At 39.6% G+C, this 20625-nt stretch overlaps 2 protein-coding genes and 1 pseudogene across 12 annotated transcripts in view; all 3 read right to left on the bottom strand.

Annotated features, from left to right (window-relative positions):
• Nucleotides 1-2498, bottom strand: part of top1mt (DNA topoisomerase I mitochondrial) — a 14967-nt gene extending 12469 nt beyond the window's left edge. For 2 of the 6 annotated variants that reach the window (XM_042751604.1, XM_042751610.1), the window contains exons 1-8: nt 2149-2367; nt 1988-2072; nt 1886-1920; nt 854-902; nt 736-761; nt 567-624; nt 358-477; nt 1-14 (exon numbers count right to left, since the gene is read on the bottom strand). The exon at nt 1-14 is cut by the window's left edge and continues 219 nt beyond it. In XM_042751604.1, coding sequence (XP_042607538.1) covers nt 1-14; nt 358-477; nt 567-624; nt 736-761; nt 854-902; nt 1886-1920; nt 1988-2072; nt 2149-2180 — 419 coding nt within the window. In that variant the 5' untranslated portion in view covers nt 2181-2367. The other 4 variants (XM_042751605.1, XM_042751607.1, XM_042751606.1 and 1 more) reach the window with 4 other exon arrangements.
• Nucleotides 2499-3693: 1195 nt separating this feature from the next.
• Nucleotides 3694-7738, bottom strand: LOC109057437 (annotated as a pseudogene).
• Nucleotides 7739-11238: 3500 nt separating this feature from the next.
• Nucleotides 11239-20625, bottom strand: part of LOC109057436 (protein 4.1-like) — a 47657-nt gene continuing 38270 nt past the window's right edge. For 5 of the 6 annotated variants that reach the window (XM_042751744.1, XM_042751740.1, XM_042751741.1 and 2 more), the window contains 7 exons: nt 18957-19073; nt 17313-17747; nt 15654-15758; nt 15341-15439; nt 14295-14375; nt 13337-13443; nt 11239-11303 (listed from right to left, as the gene is read on the bottom strand). In XM_042751744.1, coding sequence (XP_042607678.1) covers nt 13342-13443; nt 14295-14375; nt 15341-15439; nt 15654-15758; nt 17313-17747; nt 18957-19073 — 939 coding nt within the window. In that variant the 3' untranslated portion in view covers nt 11239-11303; nt 13337-13341. The remainder of the gene's footprint in view (nt 11304-13336; nt 13444-14294; nt 14376-15340; nt 15440-15653; nt 15759-17312; nt 17748-18956; nt 19074-20625) is intronic. The other variant, XM_042751745.1, reaches the window with a different exon arrangement.

Here is a 20625-nt window from a genome sequence, read left to right as displayed (position 1 = left end):
GGACCGTCGTCTGCCTTCAGGAACACAAACACACGGAGGGGCTTTGATCTGAGCCAGCGGTCACCTGTGATGGGCTCCTTACTCAAACTATTTAATATATGACTCATTACTAGTTACTCCTTCCAAAACTAACGTGTGTCCCTGCAGAACAGAAGCAGTCATCAGTAGCACAGGTATATTTGTAGCAATAGACAACAATACATTGTATGAGTCACAATTATACATTTCTCTTTTATGCAAAAATCATTAGGATATTAATTAAAGATCATGTTCCATGAAGATATTTAGTAAATGTCCTACCGTAAATATATCAAAACTTAATTTTTGATTAGTAATATGCATTGCTAAGAACTTCACCTGCACCTGATTTGAGTTTCGGGAACTCTGGCTTCGCAGGTTTTCATCCTCGTCACAGAGCTGCTCATCCGCAGTCCTCTCCTGATGATTGTGACGCTGCTTGCTGCTTTTTGATCGGGTCTGAGAATCAGTCGTTAGACATCATTAAACCCTGCAGACACGGTCATCAAGAGCATACACCTCACCTACATGAAGTCAAGTCAAAATACCTTCTCTTGGTTGTTGTTGTTGATTTCTGGAGAACATGATTTCTGCTGTCCATCATTTCTGATTTAAAGAAACAGTACACTATTTCTTGATTAAACTGATTTCCATATTCTAACTTTATTCTGATATTTTTAATTGCATCCAACACAAAGTCAAACCGAGATATCTTGCCTTTCATCCGGATCTACTTTGACATCCTGCAAAGTTAAACATTTTTAGATTGAAACTATATTTAATACAGTTCATACAGGTATTTCTCATATATTGTAAGTGAAGCGTGAGCACTTACCTCGTGCGTGTCACCAGCTCCTGCTTCACAGTTCACTGCGCTGCTGAAACTCATCAACATCACACTATCGTTACACACAGAACTTCACAGCTAACGGAGAATGTTCCGCCAAGCTTCTCTCAAAGTTATCACTCTTCCAGTGACATTAACACAATTTCCATTCAAAGTTATCCGGTCTTTAATAATGTTCTCAAAACTGTATAGCGTCATAAAAATATTTATACATTGTTCTTTTTGTTCTAGTTGGACATTCATGTAATGTTTTTTAAATGTTACAAGTTTCAAAATGTTCAGAAAACATTTAAAAGTAACGCTCCCATATTGTTGACAAATTTATAAAATTAATAATCTCACAGCCACCCACATGAAAAAATACTATAGCAATTTATAGCAAATACTAGTGTTTTTAAACATACTATAGTAAAGAGAATTATACTGTGTAGTATTTACAACACTTTGTTAAAGAATGCTACAGCATACTGTATAGTGAAGTGATAAACTGTAATAAATACTGTAGTATACTGTAGTTTTTACTACAGTAAACAGTAGCGTATTGTAGTATAATATACCCTATAGTTGTAAAAAAAAAAAAAATGTATACAGTATTGGGTAATTTGTTTCTTGTCCTCATTTGTAAGTTGCTTTGGATAAAAGCATCTGCTAAATGACTAAATGTAAATGTTTATATTCCTATAGTTGTTAAATTACCACAGCAATTACAGAATTACCATAAATTAATTCAAGTACTTTACTATAGTATGGTTCAAAAACACTATAGCATTTACTATAAATTTATATAGTATTTTTTTCATGCAAAAAAAGTAAAAAAAAGTTTTCAAAATGATAAAGTAGAATGTTTCACTAACATTTGCATAACTATTAAAAAAAAAGACATTTCTAACGTTCCCATAATGTTTTAATTATATATATGCACGTTCCTTTGATGTTTGCGTTGCTAAAGAACGTTTGAAGAACGTAAGCTAAACGTTCTCTGAGCGTGTTTTTGTTCATGTTTCGCACTAGTACACGCACCTGCTGACTCCAGATTGACTGTCTGACTGCTTCATCTGTTAATGACACAATCATTACACTCACATCTTTCCTTCATTAATGATCTTCTGTGGATTATTTCACCTTTGAGGAGGGTTTGTGCTTGCCGTTCAGCTCAGAGTCCTTCTCTCTGTCTCTAGAGGAGTGTTTGGACTTCTTCTTCTTCTCTCTGACACACCAAAGATCTGAGTTAACTCAACATGCATGATCTCTGTTCGAGTCTCGAGTAAACAGATCTTTCTGACCTTCTATCCTGTTTTTCCTTTTCCAGTTTCATCCTGTACGTTTGTATTCTCTGCACAATTCACTGCAAGGACAGTAAAATCGTGTCCAATCAGGCATTTGCAGAAGAAATCGAGTCTAAACTTGCTAAAGACAGCCGACTACTGATGATCTGCGCAGATTAATCTAAACTCAAAGCAGTCAAATGACTCGATTATCTGTGACTCAGATGTGAAATCTCTTCGTACCTGAGAGCTTCTCTCACAGCGGCATCAGAATGCATGTCACCTGTCACACCTGAAAGGTTTTAAGTTCCTCTTGCAATCAACTGCGCAAAATCAGCCACAGCGCCACCTGCTGGAACAAACCCTCTTTACCACGAAGAACACGTGCACTTACCTTCATCTGTGATCTCACCATCATTCACAGGGTTGCCATGACATTTGGAGTTGTTTATGATTATTGGATGGAAAATAATAACAGAGTCACTTAATCTGGATCCTAGAAAATAAGTATTTTAAAGTAGAAACAATCTGCCAATGGATTTTACATGAATGTTCAGCATTTTAATAAGATGCATGACTTTTCTACTCCAGTAAAACAAGTTCTAATATTCCCTTCACTAGAGGAAACTGGCTTTAAATATCAAAACTTTCTGAAAGCCAGTGAAGTGCAAACCAATGAACCACAGCCTGCTTTCTGTGAATATAAGATTTAAGTCTTTAAAACAGCTATAATGTGATGTTTTGATTCCAGTTGCATAAATAACCACTATTTCTGCAGGCTTTATGAATATAAATATAAGACTTTAAGACCAAGTAAGACAATTTAAGAAAGTCAAGAGTTATATTCACATCCATCTTTTCAAAGAAATAGCTTAAGTCTTGAACAGCTCTGCTCACAAACACTAGAACACAGAAGTAAATTCTACTGTACCTTCTTATCACACTGCACAAACTGATGTTCTTCCTCTCCGTTTTCCAGTGCAAACGTCTAAACATTCTTAAATCAAGACACATCTACTGGAGCAACAACACGGTCTAAAAATAAAAGGTTTTGTTTTTTGAGAAACTGATTAAAATGAAATGAGTTTATGGTTGAGAAAGAACAATTCTCTGCCAACAGGCTTAAAAAAGTTTCTTAATTCAAACAAGCTTTAATTCTCCACTCACAGATACTTGTTCTTGTTTTAAGCGTAAACTCACTCAGTTTTGTTACATTTCTCAGAAAAGATTTCATGCGTTATATTTGCGTCACAAGCATCTTGATTTAAGGATGTTCAGATATTTGTACGGGAAAACGACAAAAACACTGAAGAAAATATTCGTTTTAACAGTACATGCAATAATTAATACCACAACTTTATGAATTTAAGACTTTGTGCTCTGATTTCAGAACTTTTTAGGCCTCAACTTGTGGAATTAAGATTTTCAGACTGTTTAAGACTTTCATAAGAACTAGTTTGACCAACTATCAGAGAAGATTCAAATTAGACCAATCCACATTTTTATGTATCGTAAGTGCGGTCTGAGTCCCGGCCGCTGAGGGAAGCACAAGAACCAAACGAGTGATGATTCACCAGTCTTTTATTACAGCAAAAATATCTGCATGTGCAAACCGTCACACCCTTTCACAAGAAACGGATGAAATGATTGACCCGAAGCTTGTTCCATCCATCCGTCAACATCACAAGTGTGTCCAGATTACGCTGTACAATGGCAGAACAACTCATCGTCCGTCAGCTGCCAGAAATACTCAATACGTTTGGTATGAACTGTACAATAAGAGAAAACGTCTGCACCATTCACATATAAAAGAAACAACGAAAAACAGTGTAAATCATGTTCTAAAATTATAAGAGAGAAAAAAACACTAAGATCTAGGACTGGGACAATAAATGGATGCATCGTGATTCGTGGATCGATTCAAGAGAGGATCGTGGTGCATCAGTTTATTGTCCCAGCCCTGCTGAGAGCTGAGATCCGAAGCAGTAATTACGAGCAGGCGATGGACTCCAGCTGTTGCTCGGCCTCGGCGGCCATCGCTGCGGCCTGGAGCTGCTCGGTCTCGCTCTGCAGCTGCTTGCGCTCGCTGTGCATGTTGTTCTCGTGTCTCTTTCAGGTCGGACGCTTTGGCGAAGGCCTTGGTGCAGGAGCCGCACACGAAGGGCTTCTCTCCTCGGTGGCGTCGCTCGTGGTCCTTCAGGTGTGACTTGTGTTTGAAGGCCTTCTCACACATCTGGCAGCAACGGCCGCTCGTTGCTGTGCACACGCTCGTGTTTCTTTAGATCCGGCGCGCGGGATGAACGACTTCCCGCAGGCGTCGCAGCGATACGGCTTGAAGCCCGTGTGGATCTTCAGGTGCTCCTTTAAATTCGCTTGAGTGGTGAAGGCTTTGGTGCAGATCTCGCAGACGAAACGGCCGGTCGGCCGAGTGCAGCTTCTCGTGTTTCCTCAAGCGGTTTCTCGTCGATGAAGCTCTTTCCGCACACTTGGCAGGCCAGCTGGTCGCGGTGGCCGTACAGCAGATACTCAAACTTCATGTCGGCGGCGGCCGTCGTCCATCCCGGCGGCTGCTCGTCTTTAACATCGCCCATGCTTTCGGCGAACGAGAGCGTTTGGGTGTGAGCCGCCAGCTCTTTGGGTTCTGCGTCCATCGCTTCCACCTCTTGATCGTAGCAGCTCACCTTGTGCACCTCCTCCTGCGCCAGCTCCTTCAGGATGGCCTCCTGCACTCGTAACGCATTATTCGGCGATTTATCCAAATCGTGATTGCCTTGAGGCTCCTCTACGATGTCGTCTGAAGGCGTGTCGTCTTGGTCACCGAGCACCTGGACGTCGCTGTCTTGACCCAGCGGAGGATCTTCCGCCGGGAGCCCCATCTTCACCATGTCATATGGGAACTTGGCGTTCCTGGGGTCGTTTTTCTCGTCGGGCGACATGTCGCGCTTCTGCGAGCAGAGTTTGTCTAGGAAGCGTATGCCGAGGATCTGTCCGGAGGACATCATGAGATTCACATCCTTCTTCTTCACCGAGATCTTGGCGGTGTACATGTAATTCAGCACCTCCTCGAAGATGTCCGAGCGGATGAAGTCGATCTCGATGACGGACGAGCTGTCCACCTCGTGCTTCTTAAAGAGTTTCTTGAAGTAGTTGCTGCAGGCGGCTAACACACAGCGATGCGCTCTGAACTTCACATCCTCCACCACCACAGCGATGTCGCAGTGCTCGCCCTCCAGACGCTGCTCGTTCAGTAGCCTCAGAAAGATGGTCTTGTGCTCATCGTCCACATACTTCACAGTTTCGGACATGCTGGAGCGGGATCCTACGGGAAGAGCATGAGATATTGGTCAACGGATAAACACAGCGATGGAACACCATGGTACATTAATCAAACAATCACAACCACTACTTTAATCTGATGATCCACGGCAGTGACAGGAGCTTTCGAAGCACTGATTCGGAGCGTGTGTCAAACTGCCCAAGTCATGTGATTTCAGTAAACGAGGCTTCATTACGTCATAACCGTTTCAAAACGTACTGAAATTTCAATGGTTTGCAGCGGGGGGGTGAACTCTGTGAACCACTGAACCAGCGTCTATGGTTTATACCTGATCTCAGATCAGCTTCATCAATTTGTAGACCTTTTATCGTGACAACTGTGTGATTAAAAGGATGAGAAGTAGTTAATAGTCACGTGCAGGCCTCTATATCCCAGCTCACCATAAAACAAACAAAACAAGCCTGGCTGGATTATTAATATATTTTTTTAAAAACGTTTTACAGATATTTTTTGTTTTTTGTTGTTTTTTGTTTTTTTTTTTGCTTTTTGTGTTTTATTTTTTATAAAACATGTGCAATGGGTTTTTACAAGCTGTTTTCATCTAGTTTTAGCCTGAGTTTCTCCTATCAGTAATACACGGGCAACGTCCTGAGCAGTGTTTCTGGGGAACTTTGGTTAATGTAAAGACACGGGGTCCACAACTGATCTAAAGTATCCAGAGTAACTCTGTTACTCATTCTCAGTGGGAAAGTACTCAAGCAACACTGCTCAAAGAGTTACCGCGTGTATCGTCAGCTGTAGGGTACGTTTACACCACAATGTAGGGCTGAACGATTATGACAAAAACTGTTATTGAGATTATTTTATGATTATCACAATTTGCACTGAACAATGTTTATACCATGATTACGTGAAAATAAACAACTGAAAAACTTGTTTTAAAACAAATGTCAACTATACATTGGATTGGTTTCTCCTTTATATATGTATAAAAAAGTAAAAATATGCATGCGTTATAATGTTATACTAAAACTAATATTAAAACAATAGGAAAAACCCTTAAGAAATCACACAGAATTACATAAGTGGAGACTGAACGATTAATTGCCGTTTTGAACAATTACGTAATTGTAATCGTGATTAATTGTGAGTTTTGTGTTTTTTGACAAGTTTTGCGTACAGGTCACAACTTTGACAAAATAATTAAGCGGACATTGTCTGCTAAAATGATTAAAAACGCTGTATTAGTAGAGGGTGATGTAAAGACTTTGCGAAGAGAAAAGATGCTACACATCTGCGCACAAATAATATAAACTAAACATGTAATATATGTGTGCACGATATCTCTGTTTTCACAAATTCATGTTTTTGTAGTTTACACCGAGACGATAAAGACATCGTTTTCAAAAACGTGCACCCGTTTTCAAAAGTTTTCAGCCCCCATAAACACCACTGTTGTGTAAATAAACGGCCAAAACACAAAACCTTTTCTGTTTTTAAAAAACTGTTGTGTAAATACACCCCGGGTTCCATACTTACATAGCCAAAAAACATGGTACTTATTATTTATGATACATACTTGCTTTACATTTAAGATTCTTGAGTCATTTCAATCTTTGTTTACATTAGTCAGACACATGAATGTATAAAGTGCATGTCTCTCTATGAATAATGTTTGTGTGTCTGAAAACAACTGAATGAAGTCTGTACACATTATTATAATAATAAATAATAATTAAATAGCATGATCTGGATTACAACAGAAGCAGTCATCAGTAGCACAGGTATATTTGTAGCAATAGACAACAATACATTGTATGGGTCACAATTATACATTTCTCTTTTATGACAAAAATCATTAGGATATTAAGTAAAGATCATGTTCCATGAAGATATTTTGTAAATGTCCTACTGTAAAAATATATCAAAACTTAATTTTTGATTAGTAATATGCATTGCTAAGAACTTCATTTGAACAACTTTAAAGATGATTTTCTCAATATTTAGATTTTTTTGCTCCCTGATTCCAGATTTTCAAATAGTTGTATCTCAGACAAATATTGTCCTCCTAACAAACCACACATCAATGGAGAGAATATTTATCTCAGTTTCACAAACTGACGCTCATGACTGGTTTAGTGCTGCACACATTAACACACAGACGGTACCTTGATGAACACATGATGTTTGCTCTGAATGGACTGAAACGGGCCACAAACGCCGAAACTACTTCATTTAACCAACTCCAAACAGACGAGCAGTGTTTTATCTCAATAAAAGACTGATTTGGTGTCTAAATATCTCGTTCTGTCGACAAACTGAAGTTTGATTCGGTTAAGGATTATTTGGTGTCTAAATATTTCTCTGGAAGCTAATCTTAGCATTAGCACATAAATCATCGCCGATGGCTTGATTCGACCTCATCCGAGAGAAGACACCGCACTCCCCGCGCCGCTCCTGCTAGACGAGTCCGCGGAGCCGCTGAGCGCCGATCAGCACCGGAGAGCACCGGGACGCTCGGTAAACGGGACCGCGGCGCGCTGAGGCGGATTTAGTGGCGCGAGCTGCGCGGGCCATGAGGAACACTCCCGCGCCGGGCGCGCGCAGCCATCCCGCGCAAAACATCATGCAATAATTCCGCAGCCGCATCAGTCCACTCCAAAAACCCATTTCTTACCTTTATTGTGCTTTATTGTGATCCACTGGGAAAGTGTGTGTTAAATGTCACGAAAGCCAGTGCAGAATTTAATACTTTGTTGTTGTGTGCGAGGCCGCGGACGAGCACAGGCGGAAGGACGCGCTGCGAGGGGTTGCCAGGTTTTCACAATAAAACCCTCCCAATAGCTTTTCAAATCTACCCCAAAATCTCACTCCAGGGGGTAAACACACGTTTATTGTTGGGGTTCCCCCTGATAGAATTCAGCATTCCAGGGGATAAATATCATAGATGGACCTATAGTCAGCGTTGAGGAGTAATGTAACGGGTAATCATTACAATTACTGACAAAAACATTTAATTAAAGTACAGTTACTTATCTTAACGCTTATAAAGGGTGTTTGATGTCTTTCCCAAATTGCACTGACTGCTCTAAAATATGAGACACCAATGTTTAGGACGCATGCTTATTCGATAACTGTTTTATTCCTATTTGGGTTATGTATTTTTTTAAGAATTAAACTGTTTTTTCCAAGGCATTGTTAGATGCCCTATCATAACTATGCAAAGATTTATTTTTATTTATTTATTTTTTGTCGTAGAATTTTTATTGCAAAATTGCACTTTTACATTTTATAACATTCACATCCCACCCAACCCAGTGATCTCAAATAAAAACAGAAGGACATATGAAAGAGACAAAATTAATAGGGGGAGAGAAAGAAAGAGAAAAGAAAATATACTAAATTAAAATATGATAACAATAATAATACATAACTATGTAAAGATTTTATTTAAAAAATAGTATCATAGCTATTAAACTATTTCTTGTTATGATTTTAAATCTGTATTAAACCTCGGAATGATCTCAAAGTAAAAAGAGGTGCTAAAGTCTGATTTTGTAGTGGCTGTGGTTTAAATTAAATGATTATAATATTAATTCAAGTGAAAAAGGATTTTGAAAGTCTGACAGTAATCAGTGTTGAGGTGAAGCCTCGAGCAGAGATGTTTGTCTTACTGTTGAGAGATGAGAGGGTTTGTGTTTCTACAACAGCAAGTTATATGCATGTTTATCTTTAAATATTCATTGATTATAATAATGAATGACGTCAAGTTGACCGTTCCAAAATGGTGGTCGCGTCAGCGTGTCTGGATAGGCATATATAATACTCTGTTGTGTGCGAGGCGTATCATAGATCGGATATGGCATCTATACATATCTGTGCTAAATTTCACGTTATTGGGGTTGCTTTAACCCACGGGCATTATAAACAACCCGCGCGACAGTGTTGAAGTGGCCCAGTTCCGCGGGAAATCCGCAGACTTGGCAACACTGCTGCAGAGGGCGAGTGACCGAAGCGCGTACGTAGACACGGGCACGGCTACGCGAACAGCGCACACGGCGAGATGCGCAGGCACGCAGGTACGCAACTGACGGAGCGCGAGCCGCATTGTGACGCGCGGGAGGAGCGAGCGCACGCGCATTTACAACCGAATGTGAGGAATGAGGATTACGATTAATGCAGTCATTTATAGGATCAGAAATGTTCACCTGTTGACCTACTGAACAAAAAAAATATTTTAGTTTTTAATGTAAAACAAATGATTCTTAGTTTTGGTTTGCAACGCAGAACAACCAGGTGATCAAAATAAATATAAGAAATCGGATTGGCTATTTACTCTTAAAGGGACAGTGCACCCAAAAATACATTCTGTCATAATTTTCTTGCCCTCATGTCATGTTTCTTTCTTCATTAGAACACAAAATAAGATATTCTGAAGAATGTAATGTAACCAAACAGTAATGTGACTTCCATAGTATTTTTAGTCTTTTCTGTGGGATCTGAAACTGTTTGTTTTGTCCAACATTTTCCAAAATATCTTTACATAAGAATAAAGTCATACAGATTTGGAATGACATGATGGTGTGTGAATCATTACAGATTTTTAATTTCTGGGTGGACAATCCCTTTGGTGGGATCATGGTGGTGGATGATACAGTGTTGTAGTTGTTGTTTATCATGGTACTTGGTGATTTCCATATTCCTGCATCATATTTATGGTACTCCTAACAGATTACACTTGGACGCATGTCCAAAACTTGATATTACATGGGTACCATTTCCCAAAAACAATGGCAATACTATATTACATTTTGAATGGCTATCATCATCAAATGAGTTCTGTGTTACACAGACATTCACAATCAATATTTTATGTGGCACTAATTTGAATGATTTAAAAATAACGATAAAGTCCTGTTCTGTGCAAATCTTTAAATATCAAATCATCTGTTTCAGTGAAATATACAACTATATAATAATCTTGTATAACACAAAAATTGATTTGTTCTTTGAATTAGTTTATTGAAATTTCCGTAAGAAATGCTATAATGAATGCATATTCTCTTCATTCATGTCTCAGTGCAAAGGGATGAATGGAAACTGCAAAATGATCAGAAATGGAATTGAGATTTTATTGGAGTTGCTTGAGTGGGAAACAGTCAGCAGGGCAGGGTGGAAAACAAACAAGGACATACACACACATGGGGTTGGTCTGTACAGTTTAAGGCTCAGATGTGGCACTCTGGGCAGGGAGAACTCTGGGATTGATATTTCAGCTCTCGGAGAGTTTCATTCCTCTAAGCTCAACGTTCACAAGGGACAGTTTTCAAAAAGAAACAAAAACAGGTGAAAGATTCAAATAAAACAACATAACACGTCTCTAACATACATGTGTGGCATAGTCATATTCTCATAATGAACATGTAATATTTAACGTGAGCAGATCAGAGATGAGCCGACGGAGTGTGGATGGCACATCTTTGCGCGATTAAATATTGTGCAAAGTTTGTCCTTTTTTAAAGAGAGCAGTATTCAGTAGAATAAATAAATGTAGATATCTGTAACCATTATATTTCTTCTCACACATATTCTTTAGTCCCTTTATGATAAGCTCGTGGTTTGACTATACACTGCGCTCATATAGCATTTACTAAAATGTCTATATACTGTAGTCTCTTCACAAAAAGCAGAATTGTTCCCTTGTCATGCAGTAACAGTGATCCAGTGCGGCGCCTGTAAGCGTGTGTGTGTGTGCGTTACTCCAGTCGTGTTCAGATGACGTTTGCTGCGATTCATTCAGTTATGCTGCTGTTCCCGTGTTGTTGTTTTTGTCCGAAGCATCCTTCATTTTCCACAGCATGAACACATGAGCTCCTCCAGAAAGATGATGTTAATCCTGAAAATGAATAAAACAGAACATTCAGTCAATAACAGGAACACGCAGTGAAGGAACAGAAAGTACCTGCAGAGGAGCAAAGCTTGACGCGAGTCTGTCAGTGATGATGTCAAAGACGTCATGCATTTCAAATAACATAAAAACACTGGCCTCAGTAACATGCCTCCATTTCAACATCATCTCACTGAAACTGAAGATCTACAATTTCCCACAGGAAAACGTCAGTGGTGTTTCCCGTGAAACAATGACAGTTTTCCAGTGGTTTCCAGGGCATTGCCATGTGGTTGCTATGGTGTTCAGCATGGTTGCTAGGGTGTACTTGGCAGTTGCCATGATTACAGAGTTGTTATGGTGTTTTGGGTGGTTGCTAGAGTTGCCTTGGTTTTCTGGGCAGTTGCTATGGTAATCTGGCTTGTTGCTAGGCTGTTTTGGATTGTTACTATGTGGTTGCTAGGATTGTTATGGTGTTCTTCGTAGTTGGTAGGGTGTTCTGGAGGGTTGCTAGGGTTGTTTTGGTGTTCTGGTTGGTTGCTAGGGTATTATGGGTGCTTACTATGTGGTTGCTATGGTTGTTATGGTGTTCTGGGTGGTTACTATGTGGTTGCTCGAGTTGTTCTGGTGTTCTGGTTGGTTGCTAGGCTGCTATGAGTGGTTACTATGTGGTTGCTAGGGTTGTTTTGTTGTTATATGTGGTTGCAAGGGTGGCTATGGCATTCTGGGTGGCTACTATGTGGTTGTTAAGGTTGTTATGGTGTTCTGTGTTGTTGCTAGGGTTGCTGTGGTGTATGGTTTCAGTTGCAAGGGGTGTTCTGGGTGATTACTATGTGGTTGCTAGTGTTGTTTTGGTGTTCTGGTTGGTTGGTAGGGTGTTCTGGATGGTTAATAGGGTTGTTGTGATGTTCTGGTTGGTTGCTAGGGTGTTCTGTGTGGTTACTATGCTGTCATTAGGGGTTTTTTTGGTGTTCTGGTTGATTGCTAGGGTGTTATGGGTGGTTACTGTGTGGTTGCTAGGGTTATTGTGGTGTTCTGGTTGGCTGGTAGGGTGTTATGAGTGGTTACTATGTGGTTGCTAGGGTTGTTTTGTTGTTCTATGTGGTTGCAGGGGTGGCTATGGTGTTTTGGGTGGCTACTATGTGGTTGTTAGGGTTGTCTTGGTGTTCTGTGTGGTTGCTAGGGTTGCTGTGGTGTTTTGGGTGGCTACTATGTGGTTGTTAGGGTTGTCTTGGTGTTCTGTGTGGTTGCTAGGGTTGCTGTGGTGTATGGTGTCAAGTTGCAAGGGGTGTTCTGGGTGATTACTATGTGGTTGTTAGGGTTGCTTTGGAGTTTTGGTTGGTTGTTAGGGTGTTCTGGATGGTTGCTAGGGTTGTTGTGATGTTCTGGTTGGTTGCTAGGGTGTTCTGGGTGGTTACTATGTGGTTGCTAGGGTTGTTTGGTTGTTCTGGGTGGTTGCTATGGTGTTCTAGGTGTTTGTTAACGTGTTCTGGGTGTTGCCAGGGTGTTATGTGTGGTTACTATGTGGTTGCTAGGGTTGTTTGGTTGTTCTGGGTGGTTGTTAGGGTGTTCTGGATGTTGCTAGGCTGATTTGGGCAGTTGCTGTGTGGTTGCTCTGGAGTTAAGGTTAGTTACTATGGTGTTAGGGTTAGGGTTAGGGTCCTGGGTTGTTGCTATTTAATTCTGGGTGAATGCCGAGATTAGTAAACAGCTGACTACACTATTAATCTCCATGAACGTCCTCATGTGGTCACATGACTCATGGAGATGATCTGCAGTACCGCTCTCTACCAGCAGAATGCAGTGTGTTCCACCACATCAGCTCCTGATCTCACACAGACGATCATCATGTCATTCTGTTAGAGGTGTGAGTAGTTAATTTACACTCTGAAAGCAGCAGTCAGATGTCCGCAGATGTAAACAGCCAAAGCGGCACCGGTGTTAGAACAGCAGCCAATAGCAGCGCTCCAAAGCGCAGCATAGCAGCCAATCAGTTCGCAGTCAGCCAAGCCTACTCAAGCTGTGATTGGCTGTGGTCTTACCTGTATCACTCCTCCGGCGTGATCTCCGTCTCTTTATGCACCACCACTTTGGTCACTGACATGTCGGGATGTTGTTCTTTAGCCTCTTTAATGGCCTGAGCCAGAGCCTGACCCACAGTGACACACACCACATCCAACCACCACATCATCATCACAGGCCACACCCCCAACACACGCACCCCATCACCATCACAATCCCCCCACGCCCCCACAACACTCATCACACCATCACCCCATGCCCCCCAACACACACACTTCATCACAGGCCACACCCCCAACACACACATCAACATCACAGGCCACGCCCCCAACACTCATCACCATCACACCCATGCCCTGACACTTAACACACACACAGGCTTCACCATCACAGGCAAAAACACTTAATCACATGCAAACTTCATCCCCCTCAACATCCACACTTCATCACAGGCCACGCCCCCAACACTCATCACCATCACACCCCATGCCCCTCAACATCCACACTTCATCACAGGCCACGCCCCAACTGCTGCTGTCACAATTATGATAAAAAGAGTTCATATTGGTTCATTCTGCTGAATCCTGTGTTTAGATGTTGTAAAAGGATCATCAGCTGATCAAATTTTAGTATGTTACGATAATACAGTCATTTTTCCGAACTAAAATCCAGCAACTCATATAATATATTTATTTTTATTTAATCTTTTTATCTTTCTGTCAGAACGTAAACTCTTAAAGCACAAGTTAAAAGTCTTATATTATAATATTCCTCCTATGTTTTATGCTTGTTTAGAGGATGGTCTTTAAATGTCAGCATTATTAGCATGATGTTTTTTGTAGAAATATCAGCATGAAATTCACCATAAACTGTTTTGAAAGAATAAATATACTTGAATTTCTTTGAAAGTCCGGAAACAGCAGGATTTGATAGATTGACCCTGAAGGAACCGTATTAACGACTCAGTGAAGGTCTCACCTCGTCATGATCGATGTCTGCATCTCCTGAGATCACGATTCTCTTCTCAATCCGGGTTTCTGAGATGCCGCCCTTCACCGTCTGTCAGACACACACACACACACACACACACACACACACACACACACACACACACACACACACACACACATTTCTGTTAATTGTGGAGACTTTCCATAGACTTATATTACTTTTCTACTGACCAAACTAAATTTTTATCCCCTAACCCAACCCCACCCCTTACAGAAAACCTGTTTGCATTCTTACAATTTCAGATAAACATCATTTACTATTTTTAATATTTTTTAAATAATAAAAAAATATTAAATGCAATGCCAAAAATTTTAGGTTTTACAGTCCTTGTGGAGACAATTGGTCATTGTTATTTATAATGTAGAATAGTTAAAAAAAACACACACACACACACACACACACACACAAACACTCACACACACACTCACACTCATACACACACACAAACACTCACACACACACATACACACACACACAAACACTCACACACACACACAATCACACACTCACACTCACACACACACACACACACACACACACACACACAAACACTCACACACACCCTCATACACACACTCACACAAACACACACACACATACACTGACACCCTCACACACTCACACACATACACAGACACCCTCATACATACACACACACATACACACACACCCTCACACACACACACACACACACACACACACACACACACACACACACACACACACACACACACACACACGCGCAACACGCACACACACACACACACACACACACACACACACACACACAAGCACACACAAACGCACACACGCACAAGCACACACACACACACGCACGCACGCACACACACACATACACGCCACACACACACACACAAGCACACAAGCACACACACACACACACACACACACTCACACCCTCACACGCTCACACACACACACACACACACACACACACACGCGCGTCAGACGCTGATGGTTCTGATGGTCAGTAACGCAGCAGCGGTCAGTACCTTGGTGATGTGTGTGGTGGTGCTGGTGCTGGTGGTTTCTGATGTGATGGTCTGAGCGCTCAGCAGAATGCCAGGATCAGCGTCTCCATCCGTCTCGCCCTGCGACGGTCCAACAACAATCAAAACACAGCATCACACCACATTCAATTAAGTTCAAAACAACCGTATTTATTTGAAATAGAAATCTACTGTAACATTATAAAAATCTAAACAAACATCTTCGTTTAATCTCACTGCTGTCTTGAAGGAACGTGTCTGAGATGTGATTCTTCAGTATGTTTGTGGTGGATGAGATGAGTGTGAGCTCACACACCTGCAGGGACTCGTATGTGATGGTCTTCATCTCCGTGTGGATCACAGACGTGTCCTGTGTGTCCGTGTCTCCTGACAGAGTCCTGGAGAAACTCACCACGGACGACTGAGGAGCGACAGAGAGGAGAGAGACTCGTCACACACACACACACACACACACACACACACACACACACACACACATGTTGGGAAGGTTACTGTGGAAATGTAACAGGTTACAGTGTACATGTTACTCTATTTAAAATGTAATAAGTAGTGTAACTATTTCAATCACTTTATTAAAGTGATGTAACTAATGACATTTCTAAATTTCTAACAAATGTTTTCAACTGTTAATTGTTTAAGATTATAAAAATTTTATTTTAAAGCACAGCCACCACAAAGGTTCTTGGGTTAAATACAGATTTAAAATCATAAGATATAGTTTAATAGCTTTGATACTGCTTTTAAAATTAGATCTTCGCATAGCCATCACTGCAAAAATGATCTTCTCACTTTTATACTAGAAACAAGACAAAGATTCTAAGAATTATTGAATCAAGATTAATTTACTTTACAAGTAAAATTACTTGAGATATCTTAATTTCTGAAAAAATGATCTAAATCATGTTAGTTAAAACAAGCAAAAATATCTGCCAATGGGGCAAGAAAAATAATCTTGTTTAGCCTTTGAATTAAGATTATTTTTCTTACCCCATTGGCAGATATTTTTGCTTGTTTTAAGGAAAAGCTTAGAACATTTTGATCATTTTTTCAAAAAGTAAGTCTCAATATCTTAAATCATTGTACTTGTCGAGTAAATGCATCTTGATTCAAGAATGTTTAGACATATATACTAGAAAACAAGACACAAATACTAAGGAAGAAAATCATTTTTTGCAGTGATGACAGACTCCTGAAACAGTGTAACAGGTTACAGTTATTTTGTAATTAAATGATGTAATTCTGTTACATGTAACTAGTTCCTCCCCAACACTGGCCACATACATACATCACATCATACAGACATTCACTCATTCTTAATAACTGCTCTAGTGTTGATCAGTCAGGTAATCACGCTAATGAACAATCACTGATGGACACAGAGACGAGGAGGAACGAGGAGATGTGGGAGAGAACAGACCGAACACATGATCATTCAGAAGAAACACTTATGAAGCAGCTGCAGGCAGCAGGAAAAGTGTAGATCTTCCTTATCCACTTATTTATATAATAATCATCACGGCATGGTATTGTATCATATTGCATCGAGACAGAGATCTCTCTCTCTCACACATGCACACACACACACACACACATACAGAAACTCACAGACACACACACACACACACACACATACACACACAGACACATACGCACACACACACACACATACACACAGACAGACACACACACACACATACAGAAACTCACAGTGTGAACACACACACAATAAAATAAAAGAAAAGTAAGCACACACACACACACATACACACACACACACACACACACACACACACACAGACACACACGTTGTGAAAACTGAATCTTCTCATAAGAAGCTCTTTGTTGTTCTGAGAAGGGTCACAAACACACACTATACGCCGGTGCTAGTGAGGAGAGGGTGGATGTTCTGAGGGTTCAGGTTTGGGGTCGTGGGGTCATTAGGTCATGAGGTCACCTCTAAACCAGCGGTCAGTTCTACCTCCCCACTGTGACCCTCAGCCACACCCCTCTGCTCGGACGGGCTCCTGTTGGGTGACTGCTCATCATCATCATCATCATCATCATCATCGGTGGACAGAGAGAAGCTCTCTCCTCCAGACTCACTGTCGCTGTGGGGACCGGCCCTCGTGGGGCCCGTGTGTGTGAGGGGCCCGGAGAAGTTAGCTGAGTTTACACTGCTGGAGTCACTGGAGTCGTCCTCAGACTCGGACTCAGACTCGTCGAGGGCTCGCACTGAGCTCAGCGGCTCCACACACGCAACACACGCTTGATAATACACCGCAGGCTCCCCGGGGCCCTCTGGAGGCTCAGGTACCTGAGGCTGAAGTCCCTCCGCCGGCGGCTGCTGACCCTCTTCTTCAGCCGGATGACTCTCTGGACTCTCTGATGGCTGCCAGAGAAATAAAGAATATATGATCAACAGGCAGAAAACCAAACACAATCTACAACAAAAACTGAATTAGCAGCTTTTATATCTTCTAGTTGGTAAAGTACACTGCCAAAAAAAAAAAAAAGCTTTTCAGCCAAGATAACTAAAAATTCTTAAATCAAGAAGGGTTTTCGAGACAAGTAAAAATTATTGTCTTGTTTTCAGAAGAAACAAGTCAATATTAAGTGAGTTTTTGCTTAGAACAAAATAATTTTACTTCAAACAGAAAAACAGATTATTTTGCTTGTTTCAAGCAAAAAACAATGAATTTTGACTAGTTTTTTCTGAAAACAAAACAATGTTTTTTACTTGTCTAGAAAAGATTTAAGATTTTTAGATATCTGTGCTGGAAACAAGACAAAAAATCTAAGAAAAGCATTTTATTTTTATATTTTCATTTTCAAGAACTTTTTCAACAAATAGTTATATTTAATTTTATTTGTATCTTTATTTAGATCAATGGAATTAAAAAAAAAAAAACTTTGTTTTGTACTTTGTGTTTGTCTTTCCATTATAAATATCTAAACTTTCCTAAATCAAGATACATCTACTTAAAAAGCAAAATGACGTAAGATGAAATGATCAAAATTATAGAAATGATAAAAATTAAGCAAATTTATGGTTACGATTATAAAAAAAATAATAATCTTCTTCTCCATTTGAATTAAGATGATTTTCCTGACAGATTGTTTTCGTTGTTTTAAGTATAAACTCACGTTACTAAACCTTCCACGAGTAAAAAAATCACTTTGCTTCTCCACTAAATATATCTTGAATATTTAGATATTTTGTTCTGGAAAAGACAAAACCAAAATACAAAACAAGACAAAAATACAAAGCATATTATCAACACTGCTCCCGTTTAGTAAGTGCTCAAGTCCATTTAGTTTATTTACGAAATGTTTTTCACAATCAATATTGATCTAAATCAGCTTTACAGAGAAGCGTCTCTGAGGTGTTTGACTAAAACCTTGAGAGGAAGATAAGAAGGTCTTTTTCCTCCTTATTCCGTCTCTGAAAACTAGCCTCTTGTGACCAAATGAAGGAGTATATCTTTAAAAAAGATTTGCCTTTGTAATTCTGCTCATAATCAGAGCAGAGATGAGAGATGAGCTGAAATGACATGAAGTCTGACAGATACACACTGCAAAAAATGATCTAGAGCTGCACCTTGTGTAACGCAATCGGAGCGGCAGACGCAGACGCAGACGCAGACGGAGCCCAGCTGCGAGTGGACTGCAAGAGCGCAGTGAGCTCAGGAGACATCTCATCAAAACTGGGCTTAGGCTGAACACAGAGAGACACACAGCGTTAAACACACACACACACACACACACACTGACACACACACACACACACACACACACACACACACTGACACACACACACACACACACAAAAGAGCATTCTGGGTAATTCAGGGAGTGAAGGGGCTCATTTAGGACGACTTATTCATAAGAGAACATCTGCTGCACTCTATATGCATTGTGCGAAGAAATCACAAGAGAAATAAATTATTGCATTTTTTAATAAATGCATTTTTCAACTTCAATCAGAGTTGTCTCACTTAAAGTCTGGAAATACAGCTGCATGAATCATTTCTGAGCCAAACACAGCAGTGACATGCAAACAGTGAGAGGAGTCAGAGAAGGATTCCAGCAGCTCAGAGGTTATGATGAACAGTAATGTCATTTATAAGCTTTGTCCAGCAGGTGGCGCTAACACCAAGCTGATGGAATGATGCCTACTAAATGTTGTTAATTTGCAGAAGTGCTGCAGGAACACAACTTCACTTCTTGTTTGGTGCTTCGCCAGCAGATTTATTAAAAGTTTTATTAGTCTGCATCTCAAGCCAATTTTAAAACCAAGATTGCTCTCTTTTATTAAGAACAGCCTCATTAAAAGTGTTCTGCAAACATTCAGTGATATACGGATTCAGAAACATGACTTCAACACTGCAAAAACTCTTTTCTTACTAAGCATTTTCATCTTATTTTTGTTTTATTGGGTCTTTGTCTTTTCCCTAACCTAAACATTTTAAAATCAAGAAAAACATTTACTTGAGAAGCTCAATGAGATACTAGTTTAAGGCTAAAAATAGAAAAATATCTGCCCATGGTATAAGAAAAATAAACCACTTACAGATATTTGTTCTCATTTTAAGCATAAACTCAATAAATTTTACCACATTTTCAAGAAAACAAGACTTAATATATTTAGTACTTTTTCTTTTCAAGTAAATGTATCTTGAGTAAAGAATGTTTAAAGTAAGATTCACAATTTTTTTTTTATATGAAGTGCCAAAAATCAAACTTGATTGTAAAGTAAATTTTGCCTTTGGTTTAATATAACACAAGTATATCCTGCTCTATTATATTAAAATGTATTCAGTTTGTTTATTAAATATTTAATAAATTAAACAAAATAAATGATAGCAAACTACACACACACTACCAGTCAAAATGTTTAATGATTTTTTATTTTTTAATAAGTTTATTATTATAATTGATAGTGAATTTATTTGATACTAAATGTAGAAATGTTAGTAATATTGTGAAATATTTTTAGGATTTAAAACAGCTGTTTTCTATGTGAATATCTGTTAAAGTGTAATTTATTTCTGTGATGCGCAGCTGTATTTTCAGCATCATTACTCCAGTCTTCAGTGTCACATGATCTTCAGAAATCATTCTAATATGATGATCTGCTGCTCAACAAACATTTCCGATTATTATTATAAATATAATTATTATTATTATTATGTTGAAAACAGCTGAGTAGAATTTTCTCAGGTTTCTTTGATGAATAGAAAGTTCAGAAGAACAGCATTTATCTGAAA

This window comes from Cyprinus carpio, chromosome B24 (assembly GCF_018340385.1).
Source record: "Cyprinus carpio isolate SPL01 chromosome B24, ASM1834038v1, whole genome shotgun sequence".
Classification (NCBI taxonomy): Eukaryota; Metazoa; Chordata; class Actinopteri; order Cypriniformes; family Cyprinidae; genus Cyprinus; species Cyprinus carpio.
Note: the sequence above shows the minus strand (reverse complement) of the source record. Positions and strands in the feature narration are given on the sequence as shown.